The sequence below is a fragment of the Drosophila bipectinata genome, unplaced genomic scaffold (genome assembly GCF_030179905.1).
Source record: "Drosophila bipectinata strain 14024-0381.07 unplaced genomic scaffold, DbipHiC1v2 scaffold_165, whole genome shotgun sequence".
NCBI classification, from domain to species: Eukaryota; Metazoa; Arthropoda; class Insecta; order Diptera; family Drosophilidae; genus Drosophila; species Drosophila bipectinata.
Genome location: NW_027222805.1, coordinates 42795 through 64881, shown reverse-complemented (window position 1 = coordinate 64881; position 22087 = coordinate 42795). Strand labels below are relative to the sequence as shown.

The window sequence follows — 22087 nt, the reverse complement described above, 5'->3', positions numbered from 1 at the left end:
GGGTGCCGCATGCCTTAAGCGTGCTGAATAATTAGATATATTTATTGTCTAATAGGCTAAGATATGTAGGTATTATTTAAAATTTATTTCTCTTTTTCTGTTAAAACAAATTGTGGTCCTGAAAAGGACCGATTGTATACATAGTTAAGTACAGGCTGTACAAAAATAATTTTAACCGCCAAAGCCGTATAGAGTGCGTCCTTGTCTCTTCAGGGCATAAACAACATCCATGGCCGTCACGGTCTTCCTTTTGGCGTGTTCGGTGTAGGTGACAGCATCGCGAATTACGTTCTCCAAAAACACTTTTAGAACTCCACGAGTTTCCTCGTAGATAAGACCAGAGATGCGCTTCACACCGCCACGACGAGCCAAACGACGGATAGCTGGCTTCGTAATACCCTGGATGTTATCACGCAAGACTTTGCGATGACGCTTAGCGCCACCTTTTCCCAGACCTTTGCCACCTTTACCGCGTCCAGTCATTTTTCAGTTTTGTTTATTAACGATACGACACTGCACGATAGTCACTGAAGAACTAACTTAACGCGGAAGGAGCCACCGCTCTTTATACCGATTCAACGAGAATTCGAAGAGTTCGGAGCGATATGCTTTTCCCGCTCTTCGTAAACCCAATAGACGAAATGGCAGGTCGTTCTATCTCCCTCTTTTCAACCCTCGGCGTTTCTGGTATATAAAGAGGTAGCGAAACGGGCAGCACGTTTATTGTGTTATTAGAGGCGCGAAGAGAACAGTGAATTTGGAAATTGAAATGGCTCGTACAAAGCAGACTGCTCGTAAATCGACTGGTGGCAAGGCCCCACGCAAACAACTGGCTACAAAGGCCGCACGTAAAAGTGCGCCAGCCACCGGAGGAGTAAAGAAGCCCCATCGCTATCGCCCCGGAACTGTGGCTCTCCGTGAGATCCGTCGCTACCAGAAGAGTACTGAGCTGTTGATCCGTAAACTGCCATTCCAGCGGTTGGTGCGTGAAATAGCTCAGGATTTCAAGACAGATTTGCGCTTCCAGAGCTCTGCTGTGATGGCTTTGCAGGAAGCTAGCGAAGCCTATCTGGTTGGTCTGTTTGAAGATACCAATTTGTGCGCCATCCATGCTAAGCGTGTTACTATTATGCCCAAAGACATCCAGCTGGCCCGTCGTATCCGTGGAGAGCGCGCTTAAATTGAACAATTGTCAATTGGCAGCCCTTAAATTTAAACTAAAAAATCGGTCCTTTTCAGGACCACAAAGCTTTTTTTAACTGAGATTTGAATAACTATTTTGATTTTACAGAACTTATTTTTAGGTTTAAAAGGTTAAAATAGGTTAGGTTTAAATATTTTTTTTCGAACGCTAGGATATATATTATAACTAAAATAAATCCAAGCATTTAAAAGCATGTTTTTTTTTATAAATAAGGAATTGTTTACAAAATAAACATTGAAATACACTGTTGTCATTATTTGGAAGATACATATATGAAGAACCAAAAATATGTCTGGTCTTGTGTGAGCAGCGGATCATCAAAATAATCATTTATTAATAATTTATAAATAATGTTATTATGATTTTTACAAAAGCGGCAAAGGGTCGAAGGGTCTTGTTATAAAAAAGTTGAATTACATTTCATTTTTTTTTTTAATATACATATTGTCTATTGGAAACTAATTTATAAGTTGTATATTATTAAATAATATAGTAAATTGTGTATATATTGTCAAATAAAATTCATTAGTCCCAAGAACAAATTGTAGTTTATTTTTTGCGTTTTAATATGGTAACTAAAAGTTAAGTAAGAAAAGTTTATTGGTAATATGAACACATTCAGAATATAAATTACTAGCCTCAACGTATACCTTCGAGCTACCAGTGGAAAATATACAATCCATTTTTGAGACGAAAATGAATTTAGAATTTTTAAGATATGCAGAATGGGAAATAGATAAGATTTATTCTAATATTAAACATTTTAATTTACATTAATTTTAGAAAAATAATATTTTTTAGTACGAAAACAGTTTCTTAATGTCAAATGAAAGTTCACATTTTATCCAGGAAAGGGTCATTTTAAAAGCTATATTTAAGCATGAATACTTCATAAAAATATAGTTACGTTTTGCATAGCTGGTAGTTGAAAGTTCAATTTAAGACTTTCAGTAGTAAATTAACAAAAAATACAACAATTTTATATTTTAATGACGTTTTAATGCAAAATATTTAAGATATTAACGTAAACGTGCACTTTCGGGTACCCAAAAAAAAGTATCGAATCTATATACGGCAACTGAGAAAGGTTTTCCTCAAATTTTGAATATTTAAGATTCAAACGCAATTAAAACAAACATTAATTTTATTATCATAAGAACAAAATAATGAAAAATAATTACACCCTTTGAAAAAACATTTGTAACACAAATGAACTGTGCCAAACACATAGTCAAACTGCTCTCCTCCTCGATTCTCATCCGAACAAGGGACTTTGGGAGTGGGTTGGCGGGCTATTTTATGCATAAAAAAAGTTTATTTTTGTGAATAAAATTTAAAGAATGTCTGATTCAGCAGTAGCTACATCCGCGTCTCCTGTGGCAGCTCCACCGGCGCCGGCTGAGAAGAAAGTAGCAGCCAAAAAGGCAACTGGATCTGCTGCCACAAAAGCGAAGAAGACCGCAGCACCACCATCGCATCCGCCAACTCAACAAATGGTAGACGCTTCAATTAAGAATTTGAAGGAGCGTGGGGGCTCCTCGCTTCTAGCAATCAAGAAGTACATCACTGCCACATACAAGTGCGATGCTCAGAAACTGGCTCCTTTCATCAAGAAGTACCTGAAGTCTGCTGTGGCCAATGGTAAGCTGATCCAGACGAAGGGAAAGGGTGCTTCTGGTTCCTTTAAATTATCGGCTTCAGCCAAAAAGGAGCCCAAGCCGAAGCCTTCTTCTGTTGAGAAAAAAACTAAAAGCAAGAAGGTATCGACCAAGAAGACCGGAGCCACCACTAAGAAGGCCGCGGGAGCTGCCGACAAGAAGCCGAAAACTAAAAAAGCCGTGGCTACCAAGAAGACAGCTGAAAAGAAGAAAACCGAGAAGGCCAAGGCAAAGGACGCTAAGAAGTCTGGTACCGTTAAGGCTAAAACAGTAGCAACAAAAGTGAAGCCATCATCGGCGAAACCAAAGGCAGCTAAAGCCCCAAAGGCTAAACCAGCTGCATCCGCTAAGCCCAAGAAGACGGTAAAGAAAGCACCAGCTCCTACTACCGCAAAGAAGCCGAAAGCTAAGACCACGGCAGCGAAAAAATAAATTGTGATAATGTGCATTATATTTGTACAGTTTCGCAATCGCAATTTTAGATTTCGATATCTAAAATTACATTAAACAAGCCCTTTTCAGGGCTACAATACATTTTTTAAAGAGAAAAAATATCAATTTTGCTTAGCTTGACATTTTAGAAGAGTATCTTAATCCTAATTGGATTCAAAATAGCAATCGTAATTTTGAAAATTGTATTAATATAAGAATATAATATATTATATAAATGCTAATACAGTATAAATATAAATTTCATCCATCCTAATTGGATTTAAAATAGCGATCGCGAATTGGCTATTTATAATATAGTATATTAATACTAAAACAACATAAATTAAATTTCAGTTTCTTACAAAAACGATTTCAAACAATTAATTTATTTACTTTTATTGAAAAATGGGTGTCTTTGATGAAATAATGTTGTGGCCCTGAAAAGGGCCTTTTTTCGATCATTCTGCCCATCAAGCGAGAAATCTACTTGGAGCTTGTATACTTGGTGACAGCCTTGGTTCCTTCACTGACGGCGTGCTTGGCCAACTCTCCAGGCAGGAGAAGGCGAACAGCCGTTTGGATTTCCCGACTGGTGATGGTCGAGCGCTTGTTGTAATGCGCCAGACGCGATGCCTCAGCAGCAATACGCTCAAAGATATCGTTCACGAAGCTGTTCATTATACTCATAGCTTTAGACGAAATTCCAGTGTCAGGGTGGACCTGCTTCAGAACCTTGTAGATGTAGATGGCATAGCTTTCCTTCCTCTTGCGCTTCTTCTTCTTATCGTTCTTGGTTATATTTTTCTGAGCTTTGCCAGCCTTCTTGGCTGCCTTTCCACTGGTTTTCGGCGGCATTATTACTTTAAAATTCACTTCACTTCCACTTATACCAAAGTTGGTGTTGGATCAGTTTTTAGTACTTTTATTCGAGCAGGGTTTTCAGGTCTGCTATTCAAAATGTTCATCAGAAACGACCTACCCCCAACGGAACGCAAAGGCAAACGCATAGGTATAAATTGGTGTTCCGAAGTTGTGTTCAATATTCGTGTGTGAAGTGAATAAACGTGAAGTAAAAAAATATGTCTGGCCGTGGCAAGGGTGGAAAAGTGAAGGGAAAGGCAAAGTCCCGATCGAATCGTGCTGGTCTTCAGTTTCCCGTTGGACGTATTCACCGTCTGCTCCGCAAAGGCAACTATGCTGAACGCGTTGGTGCCGGCGCTCCTGTTTATCTGGCTGCCGTTATGGAATACCTGGCAGCTGAAGTTCTCGAGTTAGCTGGCAATGCTGCCCGTGACAACAAGAAGACTAGGATCATTCCCCGTCATCTGCAGTTGGCCATTCGCAATGACGAGGAGTTGAACAAGCTGCTCTCTGGTGTCACCATTGCTCAGGGTGGCGTTCTGCCCAACATCCAGGCTGTCCTGTTGCCAAAGAAGACCGAGAAGAAGGCTTAAAGATTTAATTGCGGTCCTGTATCTTACCTGCTTGTACATAAACTCATATATAAACCCAAACGTCCTTTTCAGGACGACCAAACCATTTAAGAAGAATGCAAATTTTCATTAGAAATATTAGGCCAAGACAATAGTTTAAACAACAAAAAAATATTCTAAACAGATTTATTGGAGAAAAATGTATGTTTGTGGATACATTATGTATCTATGATAGAAATAAAAGTTGAAATTCCACTTACATATAAAATTCAAGAATTTCGTATTTATTATTTGCGTGAAGTGTGATTGAAAAAAATATATATATGAAGCTTCTTTTCTAGTAGTTTCTTTCTCTTTTTAAAATAAAACTTTTAGATTTAAGTCATATTGTGCGTTTTTATTGATTGTATAATACACATATATTAACGAATTGTATAAACTACAATATATATTTTACTATAAGTGTAGACTTCAGTCCACTGGTGGGTGCCGCATGCCTTAAGCGTGCTGAATAATTAGATATATTTATTGTCTAATAGGCTAAGATATGTAGGTATTATTTAAAATTTATTTCTCTTTTTCTGTTAAAACAAATTGTGGTCCTGAAAAGGACCGATTGTATACATAGTTAAGTACAGGCTGTACAAAAATAATTTTAACCGCCAAAGCCGTATAGAGTGCGTCCTTGTCTCTTCAGGGCATAAACAACATCCATGGCCGTCACGGTCTTCCTTTTGGCGTGTTCGGTGTAGGTGACAGCATCGCGAATTACGTTCTCCAAAAACACTTTTAGAACTCCACGAGTTTCCTCGTAGATAAGACCAGAGATGCGCTTCACACCGCCACGACGAGCCAAACGACGGATAGCTGGCTTCGTAATACCCTGGATGTTATCACGCAAGACTTTGCGATGACGCTTAGCGCCACCTTTTCCCAGACCTTTGCCACCTTTACCGCGTCCAGTCATTTTTCAGTTTTGTTTATTAACGATACGACACTGCACGATAGTCACTGAAGAACTAACTTAACGCGGAAGGAGCCACCGCTCTTTATACCGATTCAACGAGAATTCGAAGAGTTCGGAGCGATATGCTTTTCCCGCTCTTCGTAAACCCAATAGACGAAATGGCAGGTCGTTCTATCTCCCTCTTTTCAACCCTCGGCGTTTCTGGTATATAAAGAGGTAGCGAAACGGGCAGCACGTTTATTGTGTTATTAGAGGCGCGAAGAGAACAGTGAATTTGGAAATTGAAATGGCTCGTACAAAGCAGACTGCTCGTAAATCGACTGGTGGCAAGGCCCCACGCAAACAACTGGCTACAAAGGCCGCACGTAAAAGTGCGCCAGCCACCGGAGGAGTAAAGAAGCCCCATCGCTATCGCCCCGGAACTGTGGCTCTCCGTGAGATCCGTCGCTACCAGAAGAGTACTGAGCTGTTGATCCGTAAACTGCCATTCCAGCGGTTGGTGCGTGAAATAGCTCAGGATTTCAAGACAGATTTGCGCTTCCAGAGCTCTGCTGTGATGGCTTTGCAGGAAGCTAGCGAAGCCTATCTGGTTGGTCTGTTTGAAGATACCAATTTGTGCGCCATCCATGCTAAGCGTGTTACTATTATGCCCAAAGACATCCAGCTGGCCCGTCGTATCCGTGGAGAGCGCGCTTAAATTGAACAATTGTCAATTGGCAGCCCTTAAATTTAAACTAAAAAATCGGTCCTTTTCAGGACCACAAAGCTTTTTTTAACTGAGATTTGAATAACTATTTTGATTTTACAGAACTTATTTTTAGGTTTAAAAGGTTAAAATAGGTTAGGTTTAAATATTTTTTTTCGAACGCTAGGATATATATTATAACTAAAATAAATCCAAGCATTTAAAAGCATGTTTTTTTTTATAAATAAGGAATTGTTTACAAAATAAACATTGAAATACACTGTTGTCATTATTTGGAAGATACATATATGAAGAACCAAAAATATGTCTGGTCTTGTGTGAGCAGCGGATCATCAAAATAATCATTTATTAATAATTTATAAATAATGTTATTATGATTTTTACAAAAGCGGCAAAGGGTCGAAGGGTCTTGTTATAAAAAAGTTGAATTACATTTCATTTTTTTTTTTAATATACATATTGTCTATTGGAAACTAATTTATAAGTTGTATATTATTAAATAATATAGTAAATTGTGTATATATTGTCAAATAAAATTCATTAGTCCCAAGAACAAATTGTAGTTTATTTTTTGCGTTTTAATATGGTAACTAAAAGTTAAGTAAGAAAAGTTTATTGGTAATATGAACACATTCAGAATATAAATTACTAGCCTCAACGTATACCTTCGAGCTACCAGTGGAAAATATACAATCCATTTTTGAGACGAAAATGAATTTAGAATTTTTAAGATATGCAGAATGGGAAATAGATAAGATTTATTCTAATATTAAACATTTTAATTTACATTATTTTAGAAAAATAATATTTTTTAGTACGAAAACAGTTTCTTAATGTCAAATGAAAGTTCACATTTTATCCAGGAAAGGGTCATTTTAAAAGCTATATTTAAGCATGAATACTTCATAAAAATATAGTTACGTTTTGCATAGCTGGTAGTTGAAAGTTCAATTTAAGACTTTCAGTAGTAAATTAACAAAAAATACAACAATTTTATATTTTTAATGACGTTTTAATGCAAAATATTTAAGATATTAACGTAAACGTGCACTTTCGGGTACCCAAAAAAAAGTATCGAATCTATATACGGCAACTGAGAAAGGTTTTCCTCAAATTTTGAATATTTAAGATTCAAACGCAATTAAAACAAACATTAATTTTATTATCATAAGAACAAAATAATGAAAAATAATTACACCCTTTGAAAAAACATTTGTAACACAAATGAACTGTGCCAAACACATAGTCAAACTGCTCTCCTCCTCGATTCTCATCCGAACAAGGGACTTTGGATGTGGGTTCGCGGGCTATTTTTTGCATAAAAAAAGTTTATTTTTGTGAATAAAAATTTAAAGAATGTCTGATTCAGCAGTAGCTACATCCGCGTCTCCTGTGGCAGCTCCACCGGCGCCGGCTGAGAAGAAAGTAGCAGCCAAAAAGGCAACTGGATCTGCTGCCACAAAAGCGAAGAAGACCGCAGCACCACCATCGCATCCGCCAACTCAACAAATGGTAGACGCTTCAATTAAGAATTTGAAGGAGCGTGGGGGCTCCTCGCTTCTAGCAATCAAGAAGTACATCACTGCCACATACAAGTGCGATGCTCAGAAACTGGCTCCTTTCATCAAGAAGTACCTGAAGTCTGCTGTGGCCAATGGTAAGCTGATCCAGACGAAGGGAAAGGGTGCTTCTGGTTCCTTTAAATTATCGGCTTCAGCCAAAAAGGAGCCCAAGCCGAAGCCTTCTTCTGTTGAGAAAAAAACTAAAAGCAAGAAGGTATCGACCAAGAAGACCGGAGCCACCACTAAGAAGGCCGCGGGAGCTGCCGACAAGAAGCCGAAAACTAAAAAAGCCGTGGCTACCAAGAAGACAGCTGAAAAGAAGAAAACCGAGAAGGCCAAGGCAAAGGACGCTAAGAAGTCTGGTACCGTTAAGGCTAAAACAGTAGCAACAAAAGTGAAGCCATCATCGGCGAAACCAAAGGCAGCTAAAGCCCCAAAGGCTAAACCAGCTGCATCCGCTAAGCCCAAGAAGACGGTAAAGAAAGCACCAGCTCCTACTACCGCAAAGAAGCCGAAAGCTAAGACCACGGCAGCGAAAAAATAAATTGTGATAATGTGCATTATATTTGTACAGTTTCGCAATCGCAATTTTAGATTTCGATATCTAAAATTACATTAAACAAGCCCTTTTCAGGGCTACAATACATTTTTTAAAGAGAAAAAATATCAATTTTGCTTAGCTTGACATTTTAGAAGAGTATCTTAATCCTAATTGGATTCAAAATAGCAATCGTAATTTTGAAAATTGTATTAATATAAGAATATAATATATTATATAAATGCTAATACAGTATAAATATAAATTTCATCCATCCTAATTGGATTTAAAATAGCGATCGCGAATTGGCTATTTATAATATAGTATATTAATACTAAAACAACATAAATTAAATTTCAGTTTCTTACAAAAACGATTTCAAACAATTAATTTATTTACTTTTATTGAAAAATGGGTGTCTTTGATGAAATAATGTTGTGGCCCTGAAAAGGGCCTTTTTTCGATCATTCTGCCCATCAAGCGAGAAATCTACTTGGAGCTTGTATACTTGGTGACAGCCTTGGTTCCTTCACTGACGGCGTGCTTGGCCAACTCTCCAGGCAGGAGAAGGCGAACAGCCGTTTGGATTTCCCGACTGGTGATGGTCGAGCGCTTGTTGTAATGCGCCAGACGCGATGCCTCAGCAGCAATACGCTCAAAGATATCGTTCACGAAGCTGTTCATTATACTCATAGCTTTAGACGAAATTCCAGTGTCAGGGTGGACCTGCTTCAGAACCTTGTAGATGTAGATGGCATAGCTTTCCTTCCTCTTGCGCTTCTTCTTCTTATCGTTCTTGGTTATATTTTTCTGAGCTTTGCCAGCCTTCTTGGCTGCCTTTCCACTGGTTTTCGGCGGCATTATTACTTTAAAATTCACTTCACTTCCACTTATACCAAAGTTGGTGTTGGATCAGTTTTTAGTACTTTTATTCGAGCAGGGTTTTCAGGTCTGCTATTCAAAATGTTCATCAGAAACGACCTACCCCCAACGGAACGCAAAGGCAAACGCATAGGTATAAATTGGTGTTCCGAAGTTGTGTTCAATATTCGTGTGTGAAGTGAATAAACGTGAAGTAAAAAAATATGTCTGGCCGTGGCAAGGGTGGAAAAGTGAAGGGAAAGGCAAAGTCCCGATCGAATCGTGCTGGTCTTCAGTTTCCCGTTGGACGTATTCACCGTCTGCTCCGCAAAGGCAACTATGCTGAACGCGTTGGTGCCGGCGCTCCTGTTTATCTGGCTGCCGTTATGGAATACCTGGCAGCTGAAGTTCTCGAGTTAGCTGGCAATGCTGCCCGTGACAACAAGAAGACTAGGATCATTCCCCGTCATCTGCAGTTGGCCATTCGCAATGACGAGGAGTTGAACAAGCTGCTCTCTGGTGTCACCATTGCTCAGGGTGGCGTTCTGCCCAACATCCAGGCTGTCCTGTTGCCAAAGAAGACCGAGAAGAAGGCTTAAAGATTTAATTGCGGTCCTGTATCTTACCTGCTTGTACATAAACTCATATATAAACCCAAACGTCCTTTTCAGGACGACCAAACCATTTAAGAAGAATGCAAATTTTCATTAGAAATATTAGGCCAAGACAATAGTTTAAACAACAAAAAAATATTCTAAACAGATTTATTGGAGAAAAATGTATGTTTGTGGATACATTATGTATCTATGATAGAAATAAAAGTTGAAATTCCACTTACATATAAAATTCAAGAATTTCGTATTTATTATTTGCGTGAAGTGTGATTGAAAAAAATATATATATGAAGCTTCTTTTCTAGTAGTTTCTTTCTCTTTTTAAAATAAAACTTTTAGATTTAAGTCATATTGTGCGTTTTTATTGATTGTATAATACACATATATTAACGAATTGTATAAACTACAATATATATTTTACTATAAGTGTAGACTTCAGTCCACTGGTGGGTGCCGCATGCCTTAAGCGTGCTGAATAATTAGATATATTTATTGTCTAATAGGCTAAGATATGTAGGTATTATTTAAAATTTATTTCTCTTTTTCTGTTAAAACAAATTGTGGTCCTGAAAAGGACCGATTGTATACATAGTTAAGTACAGGCTGTACAAAAATAATTTTAACCGCCAAAGCCGTATAGAGTGCGTCCTTGTCTCTTCAGGGCATAAACAACATCCATGGCCGTCACGGTCTTCCTTTTGGCGTGTTCGGTGTAGGTGACAGCATCGCGAATTACGTTCTCCAAAAACACTTTTAGAACTCCACGAGTTTCCTCGTAGATAAGACCAGAGATGCGCTTCACACCGCCACGACGAGCCAAACGACGGATAGCTGGCTTCGTAATACCCTGGATGTTATCACGCAAGACTTTGCGATGACGCTTAGCGCCACCTTTTCCCAGACCTTTGCCACCTTTACCGCGTCCAGTCATTTTTCAGTTTTGTTTATTAACGATACGACACTGCACGATAGTCACTGAAGAACTAACTTAACGCGGAAGGAGCCACCGCTCTTTATACCGATTCAACGAGAATTCGAAGAGTTCGGAGCGATATGCTTTTCCCGCTCTTCGTAAACCCAATAGACGAAATGGCAGGTCGTTCTATCTCCCTCTTTTCAACCCTCGGCGTTTCTGGTATATAAAGAGGTAGCGAAACGGGCAGCACGTTTATTGTGTTATTAGAGGCGCGAAGAGAACAGTGAATTTGGAAATTGAAATGGCTCGTACAAAGCAGACTGCTCGTAAATCGACTGGTGGCAAGGCCCCACGCAAACAACTGGCTACAAAGGCCGCACGTAAAAGTGCGCCAGCCACCGGAGGAGTAAAGAAGCCCCATCGCTATCGCCCCGGAACTGTGGCTCTCCGTGAGATCCGTCGCTACCAGAAGAGTACTGAGCTGTTGATCCGTAAACTGCCATTCCAGCGGTTGGTGCGTGAAATAGCTCAGGATTTCAAGACAGATTTGCGCTTCCAGAGCTCTGCTGTGATGGCTTTGCAGGAAGCTAGCGAAGCCTATCTGGTTGGTCTGTTTGAAGATACCAATTTGTGCGCCATCCATGCTAAGCGTGTTACTATTATGCCCAAAGACATCCAGCTGGCCCGTCGTATCCGTGGAGAGCGCGCTTAAATTGAACAATTGTCAATTGGCAGCCCTTAAATTTAAACTAAAAAATCGGTCCTTTTCAGGACCACAAAGCTTTTTTTAACTGAGATTTGAATAACTATTTTGATTTTACAGAACTTATTTTTAGGTTTAAAAGGTTAAAATAGGTTAGGTTTAAATATTTTTTTTCGAACGCTAGGATATATATTATAACTAAAATAAATCCAAGCATTTAAAAGCATGTTTTTTTTTATAAATAAGGAATTGTTTACAAAATAAACATTGAAATACACTGTTGTCATTATTTGGAAGATACATATATGAAGAACCAAAAATATGTCTGGTCTTGTGTGAGCAGCGGATCATCAAAATAATCATTTATTAATAATTTATAAATAATGTTATTATGATTTTTACAAAAGCGACAAAGGGTCGAAGGGTCTTGTTATAAAAAAGTTGAATTACATTTCATTTTTTTTTTTAATATACATATTGTCTATTGGAAACTAATTTATAAGTTGTATATTATTAAATAATATAGTAAATTGTGTATATATTGTCAAATAAAATTCATTAGTCCCAAGAACAAATTGTAGTTTATTTTTTGCGTTTTAATATGGTAACTAAAAGTTAAGTAAGAAAAGTTTATTGGTAATATGAACACATTCAGAATATAAATTACTAGCCTCAACGTATACCTTCGAGCTACCAGTGGAAAATATACAATCCATTTTTGAGACGAAAATGAATTTAGAATTTTTAAGATATGCAGAATGGGAAATAGATAAGATTTATTCTAATATTAAACATTTTAATTTACATTATTTTAGAAAAATAATATTTTTTAGTACGAAAACAGTTTCTTAATGTCAAATGAAAGTTCACATTTTATCCAGGAAAGGGTCATTTTAAAAGCTATATTTAAGCATGAATACTTCATAAAAATATAGTTACGTTTTGCATAGCTGGTAGTTGAAAGTTCAATTTAAGACTTTCAGTAGTAAATTAACAAAAAATACAACAATTTTATATTTTTAATGACGTTTTAATGCAAAATATTTAAGATATTAACGTAAACGTGCACTTTCGGGTACCCAAAAAAAAGTATCGAATCTATATACGGCAACTGAGAAAGGTTTTCCTCAAATTTTGAATATTTAAGATTCAAACGCAATTAAAACAAACATTAATTTTATTATCATAAGAACAAAATAATGAAAAATAATTACACCCTTTGAAAAAACATTTGTAACACAAATGAACTGTGCCAAACACATAGTCAAACTGCTCTCCTCCTCGATTCTCATCCGAACAAGGGACTTTGGATGTGGGTTCGCGGGCTATTTTTTGCATAAAAAAAGTTTATTTTTGTGAATAAAAATTTAAAGAATGTCTGATTCAGCAGTAGCTACATCCGCGTCTCCTGTGGCAGCTCCACCGGCGCCGGCTGAGAAGAAAGTAGCAGCCAAAAAGGCAACTGGATCTGCTGCCACAAAAGCGAAGAAGACCGCAGCACCACCATCGCATCCGCCAACTCAACAAATGGTAGACGCTTCAATTAAGAATTTGAAGGAGCGTGGGGGCTCCTCGCTTCTAGCAATCAAGAAGTACATCACTGCCACATACAAGTGCGATGCTCAGAAACTGGCTCCTTTCATCAAGAAGTACCTGAAGTCTGCTGTGGCCAATGGTAAGCTGATCCAGACGAAGGGAAAGGGTGCTTCTGGTTCCTTTAAATTATCGGCTTCAGCCAAAAAGGAGCCCAAGCCGAAGCCTTCTTCTGTTGAGAAAAAAACTAAAAGCAAGAAGGTATCGACCAAGAAGACCGGAGCCACCACTAAGAAGGCCGCGGGAGCTGCCGACAAGAAGCCGAAAACTAAAAAAGCCGTGGCTACCAAGAAGACAGCTGAAAAGAAGAAAACCGAGAAGGCCAAGGCAAAGGACGCTAAGAAGTCTGGTACCGTTAAGGCTAAAACAGTAGCAACAAAAGTGAAGCCATCATCGGCGAAACCAAAGGCAGCTAAAGCCCCAAAGGCTAAACCAGCTGCATCCGCTAAGCCCAAGAAGACGGTAAAGAAAGCACCAGCTCCTACTACCGCAAAGAAGCCGAAAGCTAAGACCACGGCAGCGAAAAAATAAATTGTGATAATGTGCATTATATTTGTACAGTTTCGCAATCGCAATTTTAGATTTCGATATCTAAAATTACATTAAACAAGCCCTTTTCAGGGCTACAATACATTTTTTAAAGAGAAAAAATATCAATTTTGCTTAGCTTGACATTTTAGAAGAGTATCTTAATCCTAATTGGATTCAAAATAGCAATCGTAATTTTGAAAATTGTATTAATATAAGAATATAATATATTATATAAATGCTAATACAGTATAAATATAAATTTCATCCATCCTAATTGGATTTAAAATAGCGATCGCGAATTGGCTATTTATAATATAGTATATTAATACTAAAACAACATAAATTAAATTTCAGTTTCTTACAAAAACGATTTCAAACAATTAATTTATTTACTTTTATTGAAAAATGGGTGTCTTTGATGAAATAATGTTGTGGCCCTGAAAAGGGCCTTTTTTCGATCATTCTGCCCATCAAGCGAGAAATCTACTTGGAGCTTGTATACTTGGTGACAGCCTTGGTTCCTTCACTGACGGCGTGCTTGGCCAACTCTCCAGGCAGGAGAAGGCGAACAGCCGTTTGGATTTCCCGACTGGTGATGGTCGAGCGCTTGTTGTAATGCGCCAGACGCGATGCCTCAGCAGCAATACGCTCAAAGATATCGTTCACGAAGCTGTTCATTATACTCATAGCTTTAGACGAAATTCCAGTGTCAGGGTGGACCTGCTTCAGAACCTTGTAGATGTAGATGGCATAGCTTTCCTTCCTCTTGCGCTTCTTCTTCTTATCGTTCTTGGTTATATTTTTCTGAGCTTTGCCAGCCTTCTTGGCTGCCTTTCCACTGGTTTTCGGCGGCATTATTACTTTAAAATTCACTTCACTTCCACTTATACCAAAGTTGGTGTTGGATCAGTTTTTAGTACTTTTATTCGAGCAGGGTTTTCAGGTCTGCTATTCAAAATGTTCATCAGAAACGACCTACCCCCAACGGAACGCAAAGGCAAACGCATAGGTATAAATTGGTGTTCCGAAGTTGTGTTCAATATTCGTGTGTGAAGTGAATAAACGTGAAGTAAAAAAATATGTCTGGCCGTGGCAAGGGTGGAAAAGTGAAGGGAAAGGCAAAGTCCCGATCGAATCGTGCTGGTCTTCAGTTTCCCGTTGGACGTATTCACCGTCTGCTCCGCAAAGGCAACTATGCTGAACGCGTTGGTGCCGGCGCTCCTGTTTATCTGGCTGCCGTTATGGAATACCTGGCAGCTGAAGTTCTCGAGTTAGCTGGCAATGCTGCCCGTGACAACAAGAAGACTAGGATCATTCCCCGTCATCTGCAGTTGGCCATTCGCAATGACGAGGAGTTGAACAAGCTGCTCTCTGGTGTCACCATTGCTCAGGGTGGCGTTCTGCCCAACATCCAGGCTGTCCTGTTGCCAAAGAAGACCGAGAAGAAGGCTTAAAGATTTAATTGCGGTCCTGTATCTTACCTGCTTGTACATAAACTCATATATAAACCCAAACGTCCTTTTCAGGACGACCAAACCATTTAAGAAGAATGCAAATTTTCATTAGAAATATTAGGCCAAGACAATAGTTTAAACAACAAAAAAATATTCTAAACAGATTTATTGGAGAAAAATGTATGTTTGTGGATACATTATGTATCTATGATAGAAATAAAAGTTGAAATTCCACTTACATATAAAATTCAAGAATTTCGTATTTATTATTTGCGTGAAGTGTGATTGAAAAAAATATATATATGAAGCTTCTTTTCTAGTAGTTTCTTTCTCTTTTTAAAATAAAACTTTTAGATTTAAGTCATATTGTGCGTTTTTATTGATTGTATAATACACATATATTAACGAATTGTATAAACTACAATATATATTTTACTATAAGTGTAGACTTCAGTCCACTGGTGGGTGCCGCATGCCTTAAGCGTGCTGAATAATTAGATATATTTATTGTCTAATAGGCTAAGATATGTAGGTATTATTTAAAATTTATTTCTCTTTTTCTGTTAAAACAAATTGTGGTCCTGAAAAGGACCGATTGTATACATAGTTAAGTACAGGCTGTACAAAAATAATTTTAACCGCCAAAGCCGTATAGAGTGCGTCCTTGTCTCTTCAGGGCATAAACAACATCCATGGCCGTCACGGTCTTCCTTTTGGCGTGTTCGGTGTAGGTGACAGCATCGCGAATTACGTTCTCCAAAAACACTTTTAGAACTCCACGAGTTTCCTCGTAGATAAGACCAGAGATGCGCTTCACACCGCCACGACGAGCCAAACGACGGATAGCTGGCTTCGTAATACCCTGGATGTTATCACGCAAGACTTTGCGATGACGCTTAGCGCCACCTTTTCCCAGACCTTTGCCACCTTTACCGCGTCCAGTCATTTTTCAGTTTTGTTTATTAACGATACGACACTGCACGATAGTCACTGAAGAACTAACTTAACGCGGAAGGAGCCACCGCTCTTTATACCGATTCAACGAGAATTCGAAGAGTTCGGAGCGATATGCTTTTCCCGCTCTTCGTAAACCCAATAGACGAAATGGCAGGTCGTTCTATCTCCCTCTTTTCAACCCTCGGCGTTTCTGGTATATAAAGAGGTAGCGAAACGGGCAGCACGTTTATTGTGTTATTAGAGGCGCGAAGAGAACAGTGAATTTGGAAATTGAAATGGCTCGTACAAAGCAGACTGCTCGTAAATCGACTGGTGGCAAGGCCCCACGCAAACAACTGGCTACAAAGGCCGCACGTAAAAGTGCGCCAGCCACCGGAGGAGTAAAGAAGCCCCATCGCTATCGCCCCGGAACTGTGGCTCTCCGTGAGATCCGTCGCTACCAGAAGAGTACTGAGCTGTTGATCCGTAAACTGCCATTCCAGCGGTTGGTGCGTGAAATAGCTCAGGATTTCAAGACAGATTTGCGCTTCCAGAGCTCTGCTGTGATGGCTTTGCAGGAAGCTAGCGAAGCCTATCTGGTTGGTCTGTTTGAAGATACCAATTTGTGCGCCATCCATGCTAAGCGTGTTACTATTATGCCCAAAGACATCCAGCTGGCCCGTCGTATCCGTGGAGAGCGCGCTTAAATTGAACAATTGTCAATTGGCAGCCCTTAAATTTAAACTAAAAAATCGGTCCTTTTCAGGACCACAAAGCTTTTTTTAACTGAGATTTGAATAACTATTTTGATTTTACAGAACTTATTTTTAGGTTTAAAAGGTTAAAATAGGTTAGGTTTAAATATTTTTTTTTCGAACGCTAGGATATATATTATAACTAAAATAAATCCAAGCATTTAAAAGCATGTTTTTTTTTATAAATAAGGAATTGTTTACAAAATAAACATTGAAATACACTGTTGTCATTATTTGGAAGATACATATATGAAGAACCAAAAATATGTCTGGTCTTGTGTGAGCAGCGGATCATCAAAATAATCATTTATTAATAATTTATAAATAATGTTATTATGATTTTTACAAAAGCGGCAAAGGGTCGAAGGGTCTTGTTATAAAAAAGTTGAATTACATTTCATTTTTTTTTTAATATACATATTGTCTATTGGAAACTAATTTATAAGTTGTATATTATTAAATAATATAGTAAATTGTGTATATATTGTCAAATAAAATTCATTAGTCCCAAGAACAAATTGTAGTTTATTTTTTGCGTTTTAATATGGTAACTAAAAGTTAAGTAAGAAAAGTTTATTGGTAATATGAACACATTCAGAATATAAATTACTAGCCTCAACGTATACCTTCGAGCTACCAGTGGAAAATATACAATCCATTTTTGAGACGAAAATGAATTTAGAATTTTTAAGATATGCAGAATGGGAAATAGATAAGATTTATTCTAATATTAAACATTTTAATTTACATTATTTTAGAAAAATAATATTTTTTAGTACGAAAACAGTTTCTTAATGTCAAATGAAAGTTCACATTTTATCCAGGAAAGGGTCATTTTAAAAGCTATATTTAAGCATGAATACTTCATAAAAATATAGTTACGTTTTGCATAGCTGGTAGTTGAAAGTTCAATTTAAGACTTTCAGTAGTAAATTAACAAAAAATACAACAATTTTATATTTTTAATGACGTTTTAATGCAAAATATTTAAGATATTAACGTAAACGTGCACTTTCGGGTACCCAAAAAAAAGTATCGAATCTATATACGGCAACTGAGAAAGGTTTTCCTCAAATTTTGAATATTTAAGATTCAAACGCAATTAAAACAAACATTAATTTTATTATCATAAGAACAAAATAATGAAAAATAATTACACCCTTTGAAAAAACATTTGTAACACAAATGAACTGTGCCAAACACATAGTCAAACTGCTCTCCTCCTCGATTCTCATCCGAACAAGGGACTTTGGATGTGGGTTCGCGGGCTATTTTTTGCATAAAAAAAGTTTATTTTTGTGAATAAAAATTTAAAGAATGTCTGATTCAGCAGTAGCTACATCCGCGTCTCCTGTGGCAGCTCCACCGGCGCCGGCTGAGAAGAAAGTAGCAGCCAAAAAGGCAACTGGATCTGCTGCCACAAAAGCGAAGAAGACCGCAGCACCACCATCGCATCCGCCAACTCAACAAATGGTAGACGCTTCAATTAAGAATTTGAAGGAGCGTGGGGGCTCCTCGCTTCTAGCAATCAAGAAGTACATCACTGCCACATACAAGTGCGATGCTCAGAAACTGGCTCCTTTCATCAAGAAGTACCTGAAGTCTGCTGTGGCCAATGGTAAGCTGATCCAGACGAAGGGAAAGGGTGCTTCTGGTTCCTTTAAATTATCGGCTTCAGCCAAAAAGGAGCCCAAGCCGAAGCCTTCTTCTGTTGAGAAAAAAACTAAAAGCAAGAAGGTATCGACCAAGAAGACCGGAGCCACGACTAAGAAGGCCGCGGGAGCTGCCGACAAGAAGCCGAAAACTAAAAAAGCCGTGGCTACCAAGAAGACAGCTGAAAAGAAGAAACCCGAGAAGGCCAAGGCAAAGGACGCTAAGAAGTCTGGTACCGTTAAGGCTAAAACAGTAGCAACAAAAGTGAAGCCATCATCGGCGAAACCAAAGGCAGCTAAAGCCCCAAAGGCTAAACCAGCTGCATCCGCTAAGCCCAAGAAGACGGTAAAGAAAGCACCAGCTCCTACTACCGCAAAGAAGCCGAAAGCTAAGACCACGGCAGCGAAAAAATAAATTGTGATAATGTGCATTATATTTGTACAGTTTCGCAATCGCAATTTTAGATTTCGATATCTAAAATTACATTAAACAAGCCCTTTTCAGGGCTACAATACATTTTTTAAAGAGAAAAAATATCAATTTTGCTTAGCTTGACATTTTAGAAGAGTATCTTAATCCTAATTGGATTCAAAATAGCAATCGTAATTTTGAAAATTGTATTAATATAAGAATATAATATATTATATAAATGCTAATACAGTATAAATATAAATTTCATCCATCCTAATTGGATTTAAAATAGCGATCGCGAATTGGCTATTTATAATATAGTATATTAATACTAAAACAACATAAATTAAATTTCAGTTTCTTACAAAAACGATTTCAAACAATTAATTTATTTACTTTTATTGAAAAATGGGTGTCTTTGATGAAATAATGTTGTGGCCCTGAAAAGGGCCTTTTTTCGATCATTCTGCCCATCAAGCGAGAAATCTACTTGGAGCTTGTATACTTGGTGACAGCCTTGGTTCCTTCACTGACGGCGTGCTTGGCCAACTCTCCAGGCAGGAGAAGGCGAACAGCCGTTTGGATTTCCCGACTGGTGATGGTCGAGCGCTTGTTGTAATGCGCCAGACGCGATGCCTCAGCAGCAATACGCTCAAAGATATCGTTCACGAAGCTGTTCATTATACTCATAGCTTTAGACGAAATTCCAGTGTCAGGGTGGACCTGCTTCAGAACCTTGTAGATGTAGATGGCATAGCTTTCCTTCCTCTTGCGCTTCTTCTTCTTATCGTTCTTGGTTATATTTTTCTGAGCTTTGCCAGCCTTCTTGGCTGCCTTTCCACTGGTTTTCGGCGGCATTATTACTTTAAAATTCACTTCACTTCCACTTATACCAAAGTTGGTGTTGGATCAGTTTTTAGTACTTTTATTCGAGCAGGGTTTTCAGGTCTGCTATTCAAAATGTTCATCAGAAACGACCTACCCCCAACGGAACGCAAAGGCAAACGCATAGGTATAAATTGGTGTTCCGAAGTTGTGTTCAATATTCGTGTGTGAAGTGAATAAACGTGAAGTAAAAAAATATGTCTGGCCGTGGCAAGGGTGGAAAAGTGAAGGGAAAGGCAAAGTCCCGATCGAATCGTGCTGGTCTTCAGTTTCCCGTTGGACGTATTCACCGTCTGCTCCGCAAAGGCAACTATGCTGAACGCGTTGGTGCCGGCGCTCCTGTTTATCTGGCTGCCGTTATGGAATACCTGGCAGCTGAAGTTCTCGAGTTAGCTGGCAATGCTGCCCGTGACAACAAGAAGACTAGGATCATTCCCCGTCATCTGCAGTTGGCCATTCGCAATGACGAGGAGTTGAACAAGCTGCTCTCTGGTGTCACCATTGCTCAGGGTGGCGTTCTGCCCAACATCCAGGCTGTCCTGTTGCCAAAGAAGACCGAGAAGAAGGCTTAAAGATTTAATTGCGGTCCTGTATCTTACCTGCTTGTACATAAACTCATATATAAACCCAAACGTCCTTTTCAGGACGACCAAACCATTTAAGAAGAATGCAAATTTTCATTAGAAATATTAGGCCAAGACAATAGTTTAAACAACAAAAAAATATTCTAAACAGATTTATTGGAGAAAAATGTATGTTTGTGGATACATTATGTATCTATGATAGAAATAAAAGTTGAAATTCCACTTACATATAAAATTCAAGAATTTCGTATTTATTATTTGCGTGAAGTGTGATTGAAAAAAATATATATATGAAGCTTCTTTTCTAGTAGTTTCTTTCTCTTTTTAAAATAAAACTTTTAGATTTAAGTCATATTGTGCGTTTTTATTGATTGTATAATACACATATATTAACGAATTGTATAAACTACAATATATATTTTACTATAAGTGTAGACTTCAGTCCACTGGTGGGTGCCGCATGCCTTAAGCGTGCTGAATAATTAGATATATTTATTGTCTAATAGGCTAAGATATGTAGGTATTATTTAAAATTTATTTCTCTTTTTCTGTTAAAACAAATTGTGGTCCTGAAAAGGACCGATTGTATACATAGTTAAGTACAGGCTGTACAAAAATAATTTTAACCGCCAAAGCCGTATAGAGTGCGTCCTTGTCTCTTCAGGGCATAAACAACATCCATGGCCGTCACGGTCTTCCTTTTGGCGTGTTCGGTGTAGGTGACAGCATCGCGAATTACGTTCTCCAAAAACACTTTTAGAACTCCACGAGTTTCCTCGTAGATAAGACCAGAGATGCGCTTCACACCGCCACGACGAGCCAAACGACGGATAGCTGGCTTCGTAATACCCTGGATGTTATCACGCAAGACTTTGCGATGACGCTTAGCGCCACCTTTTCCCAGACCTTTGCCACCTTTACCGCGTCCAGTCATTTTTCAGTTTTGTTTATTAACGATACGACACTGCACGATAGTCACTGAAGAACTAACTTAACGCGGAAGGAGCCACCGCTCTTTATACCGATTCAACGAGAATTCGAAGAGTTCGGAGCGATATGCTTTTCCCGCTCTTCGTAAACCCAATAGACGAAATGGCAGGTCGTTCTATCTCCCTCTTTTCAACCCTCGGCGTTTCTGGTATATAAAGAGGTAGCGAAACGGGCAGCACGTTTATTGTGTTATTAGAGGCGCGAAGAGAACAGTGAATTTGGAAATTGAAATGGCTCGTACAAAGCAGACTGCTCGTAAATCGACTGGTGGCAAGGCCCCACGCAAACAACTGGCTACAAAGGCCGCACGTAAAAGTGCGCCAGCCACCGGAGGAGTAAAGAAGCCCCATCGCTATCGCCCCGGAACTGTGGCTCTCCGTGAGATCCGTCGCTACCAGAAGAGTACTGAGCTGTTGATCCGTAAACTGCCATTCCAGCGGTTGGTGCGTGAAATAGCTCAGGATTTCAAGACAGATTTGCGCTTCCAGAGCTCTGCTGTGATGGCTTTGCAGGAAGCTAGCGAAGCCTATCTGGTTGGTCTGTTTGAAGATACCAATTTGTGCGCCATCCATGCTAAGCGTGTTACTATTATGCCCAAAGACATCCAGCTGGCCCGTCGTATCCGTGGAGAGCGCGCTTAAATTGAACAATTGTCAATTGGCAGCCCTTAAATTTAAACTAAAAAATCGGTCCTTTTCAGG

At 38.6% G+C, this 22087-nt stretch overlaps 22 protein-coding genes across 22 annotated transcripts; 13 read left to right on the top strand and 9 right to left on the bottom strand.

The window, feature by feature from the left end:
- Nucleotides 1-116: 116 nt before the first annotated feature.
- Nucleotides 117-527, bottom strand: LOC138927067 (histone H4). The gene has a single exon (XM_070282582.1). The coding sequence runs from the start codon at nt 481-483 to the stop codon at nt 172-174; it is 312 nt and encodes a 103-aa protein (XP_070138683.1). The 5' UTR covers nt 484-527; the 3' UTR covers nt 117-171.
- A 209-nt stretch (nt 528-736) lies between these two features.
- LOC138927070 (histone H3) lies at nt 737-1240 on the top strand. The gene has a single exon (XM_070282585.1). The coding sequence runs from the start codon at nt 770-772 to the stop codon at nt 1178-1180; it is 411 nt and encodes a 136-aa protein (XP_070138686.1). The 5' UTR covers nt 737-769; the 3' UTR covers nt 1181-1240.
- Nucleotides 1241-2538: 1298 nt separating this feature from the next.
- On the top strand, nt 2539-3383 carry LOC138927080 (histone H1-like). Its single transcript, XM_070282599.1, has one exon. The coding sequence runs from the start codon at nt 2545-2547 to the stop codon at nt 3292-3294; it is 750 nt and encodes a 249-aa protein (XP_070138700.1). The 5' UTR covers nt 2539-2544; the 3' UTR covers nt 3295-3383.
- A 265-nt stretch (nt 3384-3648) lies between these two features.
- Nucleotides 3649-4329, bottom strand: LOC122321096 (histone H2B). The gene has a single exon (XM_043210361.2). It carries the CDS (start codon nt 4147-4149, stop codon nt 3778-3780), a length of 372 nt encoding a protein of 123 aa, XP_043066296.1. The 5' UTR covers nt 4150-4329; the 3' UTR covers nt 3649-3777.
- Nucleotides 4330-4373: 44 nt separating this feature from the next.
- On the top strand, nt 4374-4822 carry LOC138927081 (histone H2A). The gene has a single exon (XM_070282600.1). The coding sequence runs from the start codon at nt 4374-4376 to the stop codon at nt 4746-4748; it is 375 nt and encodes a 124-aa protein (XP_070138701.1). The 3' UTR covers nt 4749-4822.
- A 505-nt stretch (nt 4823-5327) lies between these two features.
- Nucleotides 5328-5738, bottom strand: LOC138927063 (histone H4). The gene has a single exon (XM_070282578.1). It carries the CDS (start codon nt 5692-5694, stop codon nt 5383-5385), a length of 312 nt encoding a protein of 103 aa, XP_070138679.1. The 5' UTR covers nt 5695-5738; the 3' UTR covers nt 5328-5382.
- Nucleotides 5739-5947: 209 nt separating this feature from the next.
- Nucleotides 5948-6451, top strand: LOC122321265 (histone H3). Its single transcript, XM_043210934.2, has one exon. It carries the CDS (start codon nt 5981-5983, stop codon nt 6389-6391), a length of 411 nt encoding a protein of 136 aa, XP_043066869.1. The 5' UTR covers nt 5948-5980; the 3' UTR covers nt 6392-6451.
- Nucleotides 6452-7726: 1275 nt separating this feature from the next.
- Nucleotides 7727-8595, top strand: LOC122321264 (histone H1-like). The gene has a single exon (XM_043210933.2). It carries the CDS (start codon nt 7757-7759, stop codon nt 8504-8506), a length of 750 nt encoding a protein of 249 aa, XP_043066868.2. The 5' UTR covers nt 7727-7756; the 3' UTR covers nt 8507-8595.
- Nucleotides 8596-8860: 265 nt separating this feature from the next.
- On the bottom strand, nt 8861-9541 carry LOC138927078 (histone H2B). The gene has a single exon (XM_070282596.1). It carries the CDS (start codon nt 9359-9361, stop codon nt 8990-8992), a length of 372 nt encoding a protein of 123 aa, XP_070138697.1. The 5' UTR covers nt 9362-9541; the 3' UTR covers nt 8861-8989.
- Nucleotides 9542-9585: 44 nt separating this feature from the next.
- LOC138927077 (histone H2A) lies at nt 9586-10034 on the top strand. Its single transcript, XM_070282595.1, has one exon. It carries the CDS (start codon nt 9586-9588, stop codon nt 9958-9960), a length of 375 nt encoding a protein of 124 aa, XP_070138696.1. The 3' UTR covers nt 9961-10034.
- Nucleotides 10035-10539: 505 nt separating this feature from the next.
- On the bottom strand, nt 10540-10950 carry LOC138927064 (histone H4). Its single transcript, XM_070282579.1, has one exon. The coding sequence runs from the start codon at nt 10904-10906 to the stop codon at nt 10595-10597; it is 312 nt and encodes a 103-aa protein (XP_070138680.1). The 5' UTR covers nt 10907-10950; the 3' UTR covers nt 10540-10594.
- Nucleotides 10951-11159: 209 nt separating this feature from the next.
- LOC122321125 (histone H3) lies at nt 11160-11663 on the top strand. The gene has a single exon (XM_043210551.2). It carries the CDS (start codon nt 11193-11195, stop codon nt 11601-11603), a length of 411 nt encoding a protein of 136 aa, XP_043066486.1. The 5' UTR covers nt 11160-11192; the 3' UTR covers nt 11604-11663.
- Nucleotides 11664-12938: 1275 nt separating this feature from the next.
- LOC122321260 (histone H1-like) lies at nt 12939-13807 on the top strand. Its single transcript, XM_043210927.2, has one exon. It carries the CDS (start codon nt 12969-12971, stop codon nt 13716-13718), a length of 750 nt encoding a protein of 249 aa, XP_043066862.2. The 5' UTR covers nt 12939-12968; the 3' UTR covers nt 13719-13807.
- Nucleotides 13808-14072: 265 nt separating this feature from the next.
- LOC122321262 (histone H2B) lies at nt 14073-14753 on the bottom strand. The gene has a single exon (XM_043210929.2). It carries the CDS (start codon nt 14571-14573, stop codon nt 14202-14204), a length of 372 nt encoding a protein of 123 aa, XP_043066864.1. The 5' UTR covers nt 14574-14753; the 3' UTR covers nt 14073-14201.
- A 44-nt stretch (nt 14754-14797) lies between these two features.
- Nucleotides 14798-15246, top strand: LOC138927079 (histone H2A). The gene has a single exon (XM_070282598.1). It carries the CDS (start codon nt 14798-14800, stop codon nt 15170-15172), a length of 375 nt encoding a protein of 124 aa, XP_070138699.1. The 3' UTR covers nt 15173-15246.
- Nucleotides 15247-15751: 505 nt separating this feature from the next.
- On the bottom strand, nt 15752-16162 carry LOC138927065 (histone H4). Its single transcript, XM_070282580.1, has one exon. It carries the CDS (start codon nt 16116-16118, stop codon nt 15807-15809), a length of 312 nt encoding a protein of 103 aa, XP_070138681.1. The 5' UTR covers nt 16119-16162; the 3' UTR covers nt 15752-15806.
- A 209-nt stretch (nt 16163-16371) lies between these two features.
- Nucleotides 16372-16875, top strand: LOC122321176 (histone H3). The gene has a single exon (XM_043210643.2). It carries the CDS (start codon nt 16405-16407, stop codon nt 16813-16815), a length of 411 nt encoding a protein of 136 aa, XP_043066578.1. The 5' UTR covers nt 16372-16404; the 3' UTR covers nt 16816-16875.
- A 1275-nt stretch (nt 16876-18150) lies between these two features.
- Nucleotides 18151-19019, top strand: LOC122321171 (histone H1-like). Its single transcript, XM_043210638.2, has one exon. The coding sequence runs from the start codon at nt 18181-18183 to the stop codon at nt 18928-18930; it is 750 nt and encodes a 249-aa protein (XP_043066573.2). The 5' UTR covers nt 18151-18180; the 3' UTR covers nt 18931-19019.
- A 265-nt stretch (nt 19020-19284) lies between these two features.
- LOC122321188 (histone H2B) lies at nt 19285-19965 on the bottom strand. Its single transcript, XM_043210655.2, has one exon. The coding sequence runs from the start codon at nt 19783-19785 to the stop codon at nt 19414-19416; it is 372 nt and encodes a 123-aa protein (XP_043066590.1). The 5' UTR covers nt 19786-19965; the 3' UTR covers nt 19285-19413.
- A 44-nt stretch (nt 19966-20009) lies between these two features.
- On the top strand, nt 20010-20458 carry LOC138927082 (histone H2A). Its single transcript, XM_070282601.1, has one exon. The coding sequence runs from the start codon at nt 20010-20012 to the stop codon at nt 20382-20384; it is 375 nt and encodes a 124-aa protein (XP_070138702.1). The 3' UTR covers nt 20385-20458.
- A 505-nt stretch (nt 20459-20963) lies between these two features.
- Nucleotides 20964-21374, bottom strand: LOC138927066 (histone H4). Its single transcript, XM_070282581.1, has one exon. The coding sequence runs from the start codon at nt 21328-21330 to the stop codon at nt 21019-21021; it is 312 nt and encodes a 103-aa protein (XP_070138682.1). The 5' UTR covers nt 21331-21374; the 3' UTR covers nt 20964-21018.
- A 209-nt stretch (nt 21375-21583) lies between these two features.
- LOC138927071 (histone H3) lies at nt 21584-22087 on the top strand. The gene has a single exon (XM_070282586.1). It carries the CDS (start codon nt 21617-21619, stop codon nt 22025-22027), a length of 411 nt encoding a protein of 136 aa, XP_070138687.1. The 5' UTR covers nt 21584-21616; the 3' UTR covers nt 22028-22087.

Coding starts and splice junctions, on each gene's coding strand:
- LOC138927064 (XM_070282579.1), bottom strand. CDS start 10,906: ATGACTGGACGCGGTAAAGGTGGCAAAGGTCTGGGAAAAGGTGGCGCT.
- LOC122321096 (XM_043210361.2), bottom strand. CDS start 4,149: ATGCCGCCGAAAACCAGTGGAAAGGCAGCCAAGAAGGCTGGCAAAGCT.
- LOC138927070 (XM_070282585.1), top strand. CDS start 770: ATGGCTCGTACAAAGCAGACTGCTCGTAAATCGACTGGTGGCAAGGCC.
- LOC122321171 (XM_043210638.2), top strand. CDS start 18,181: ATGTCTGATTCAGCAGTAGCTACATCCGCGTCTCCTGTGGCAGCTCCA.
- LOC122321262 (XM_043210929.2), bottom strand. CDS start 14,573: ATGCCGCCGAAAACCAGTGGAAAGGCAGCCAAGAAGGCTGGCAAAGCT.
- LOC138927080 (XM_070282599.1), top strand. CDS start 2,545: ATGTCTGATTCAGCAGTAGCTACATCCGCGTCTCCTGTGGCAGCTCCA.
- LOC138927066 (XM_070282581.1), bottom strand. CDS start 21,330: ATGACTGGACGCGGTAAAGGTGGCAAAGGTCTGGGAAAAGGTGGCGCT.
- LOC122321260 (XM_043210927.2), top strand. CDS start 12,969: ATGTCTGATTCAGCAGTAGCTACATCCGCGTCTCCTGTGGCAGCTCCA.
- LOC138927065 (XM_070282580.1), bottom strand. CDS start 16,118: ATGACTGGACGCGGTAAAGGTGGCAAAGGTCTGGGAAAAGGTGGCGCT.
- LOC138927067 (XM_070282582.1), bottom strand. CDS start 483: ATGACTGGACGCGGTAAAGGTGGCAAAGGTCTGGGAAAAGGTGGCGCT.
- LOC138927071 (XM_070282586.1), top strand. CDS start 21,617: ATGGCTCGTACAAAGCAGACTGCTCGTAAATCGACTGGTGGCAAGGCC.
- LOC138927077 (XM_070282595.1), top strand. CDS start 9,586: ATGTCTGGCCGTGGCAAGGGTGGAAAAGTGAAGGGAAAGGCAAAGTCC.
- LOC138927063 (XM_070282578.1), bottom strand. CDS start 5,694: ATGACTGGACGCGGTAAAGGTGGCAAAGGTCTGGGAAAAGGTGGCGCT.
- LOC138927082 (XM_070282601.1), top strand. CDS start 20,010: ATGTCTGGCCGTGGCAAGGGTGGAAAAGTGAAGGGAAAGGCAAAGTCC.
- LOC122321188 (XM_043210655.2), bottom strand. CDS start 19,785: ATGCCGCCGAAAACCAGTGGAAAGGCAGCCAAGAAGGCTGGCAAAGCT.
- LOC122321125 (XM_043210551.2), top strand. CDS start 11,193: ATGGCTCGTACAAAGCAGACTGCTCGTAAATCGACTGGTGGCAAGGCC.
- LOC138927081 (XM_070282600.1), top strand. CDS start 4,374: ATGTCTGGCCGTGGCAAGGGTGGAAAAGTGAAGGGAAAGGCAAAGTCC.
- LOC138927078 (XM_070282596.1), bottom strand. CDS start 9,361: ATGCCGCCGAAAACCAGTGGAAAGGCAGCCAAGAAGGCTGGCAAAGCT.
- LOC122321264 (XM_043210933.2), top strand. CDS start 7,757: ATGTCTGATTCAGCAGTAGCTACATCCGCGTCTCCTGTGGCAGCTCCA.
- LOC122321265 (XM_043210934.2), top strand. CDS start 5,981: ATGGCTCGTACAAAGCAGACTGCTCGTAAATCGACTGGTGGCAAGGCC.
- LOC138927079 (XM_070282598.1), top strand. CDS start 14,798: ATGTCTGGCCGTGGCAAGGGTGGAAAAGTGAAGGGAAAGGCAAAGTCC.
- LOC122321176 (XM_043210643.2), top strand. CDS start 16,405: ATGGCTCGTACAAAGCAGACTGCTCGTAAATCGACTGGTGGCAAGGCC.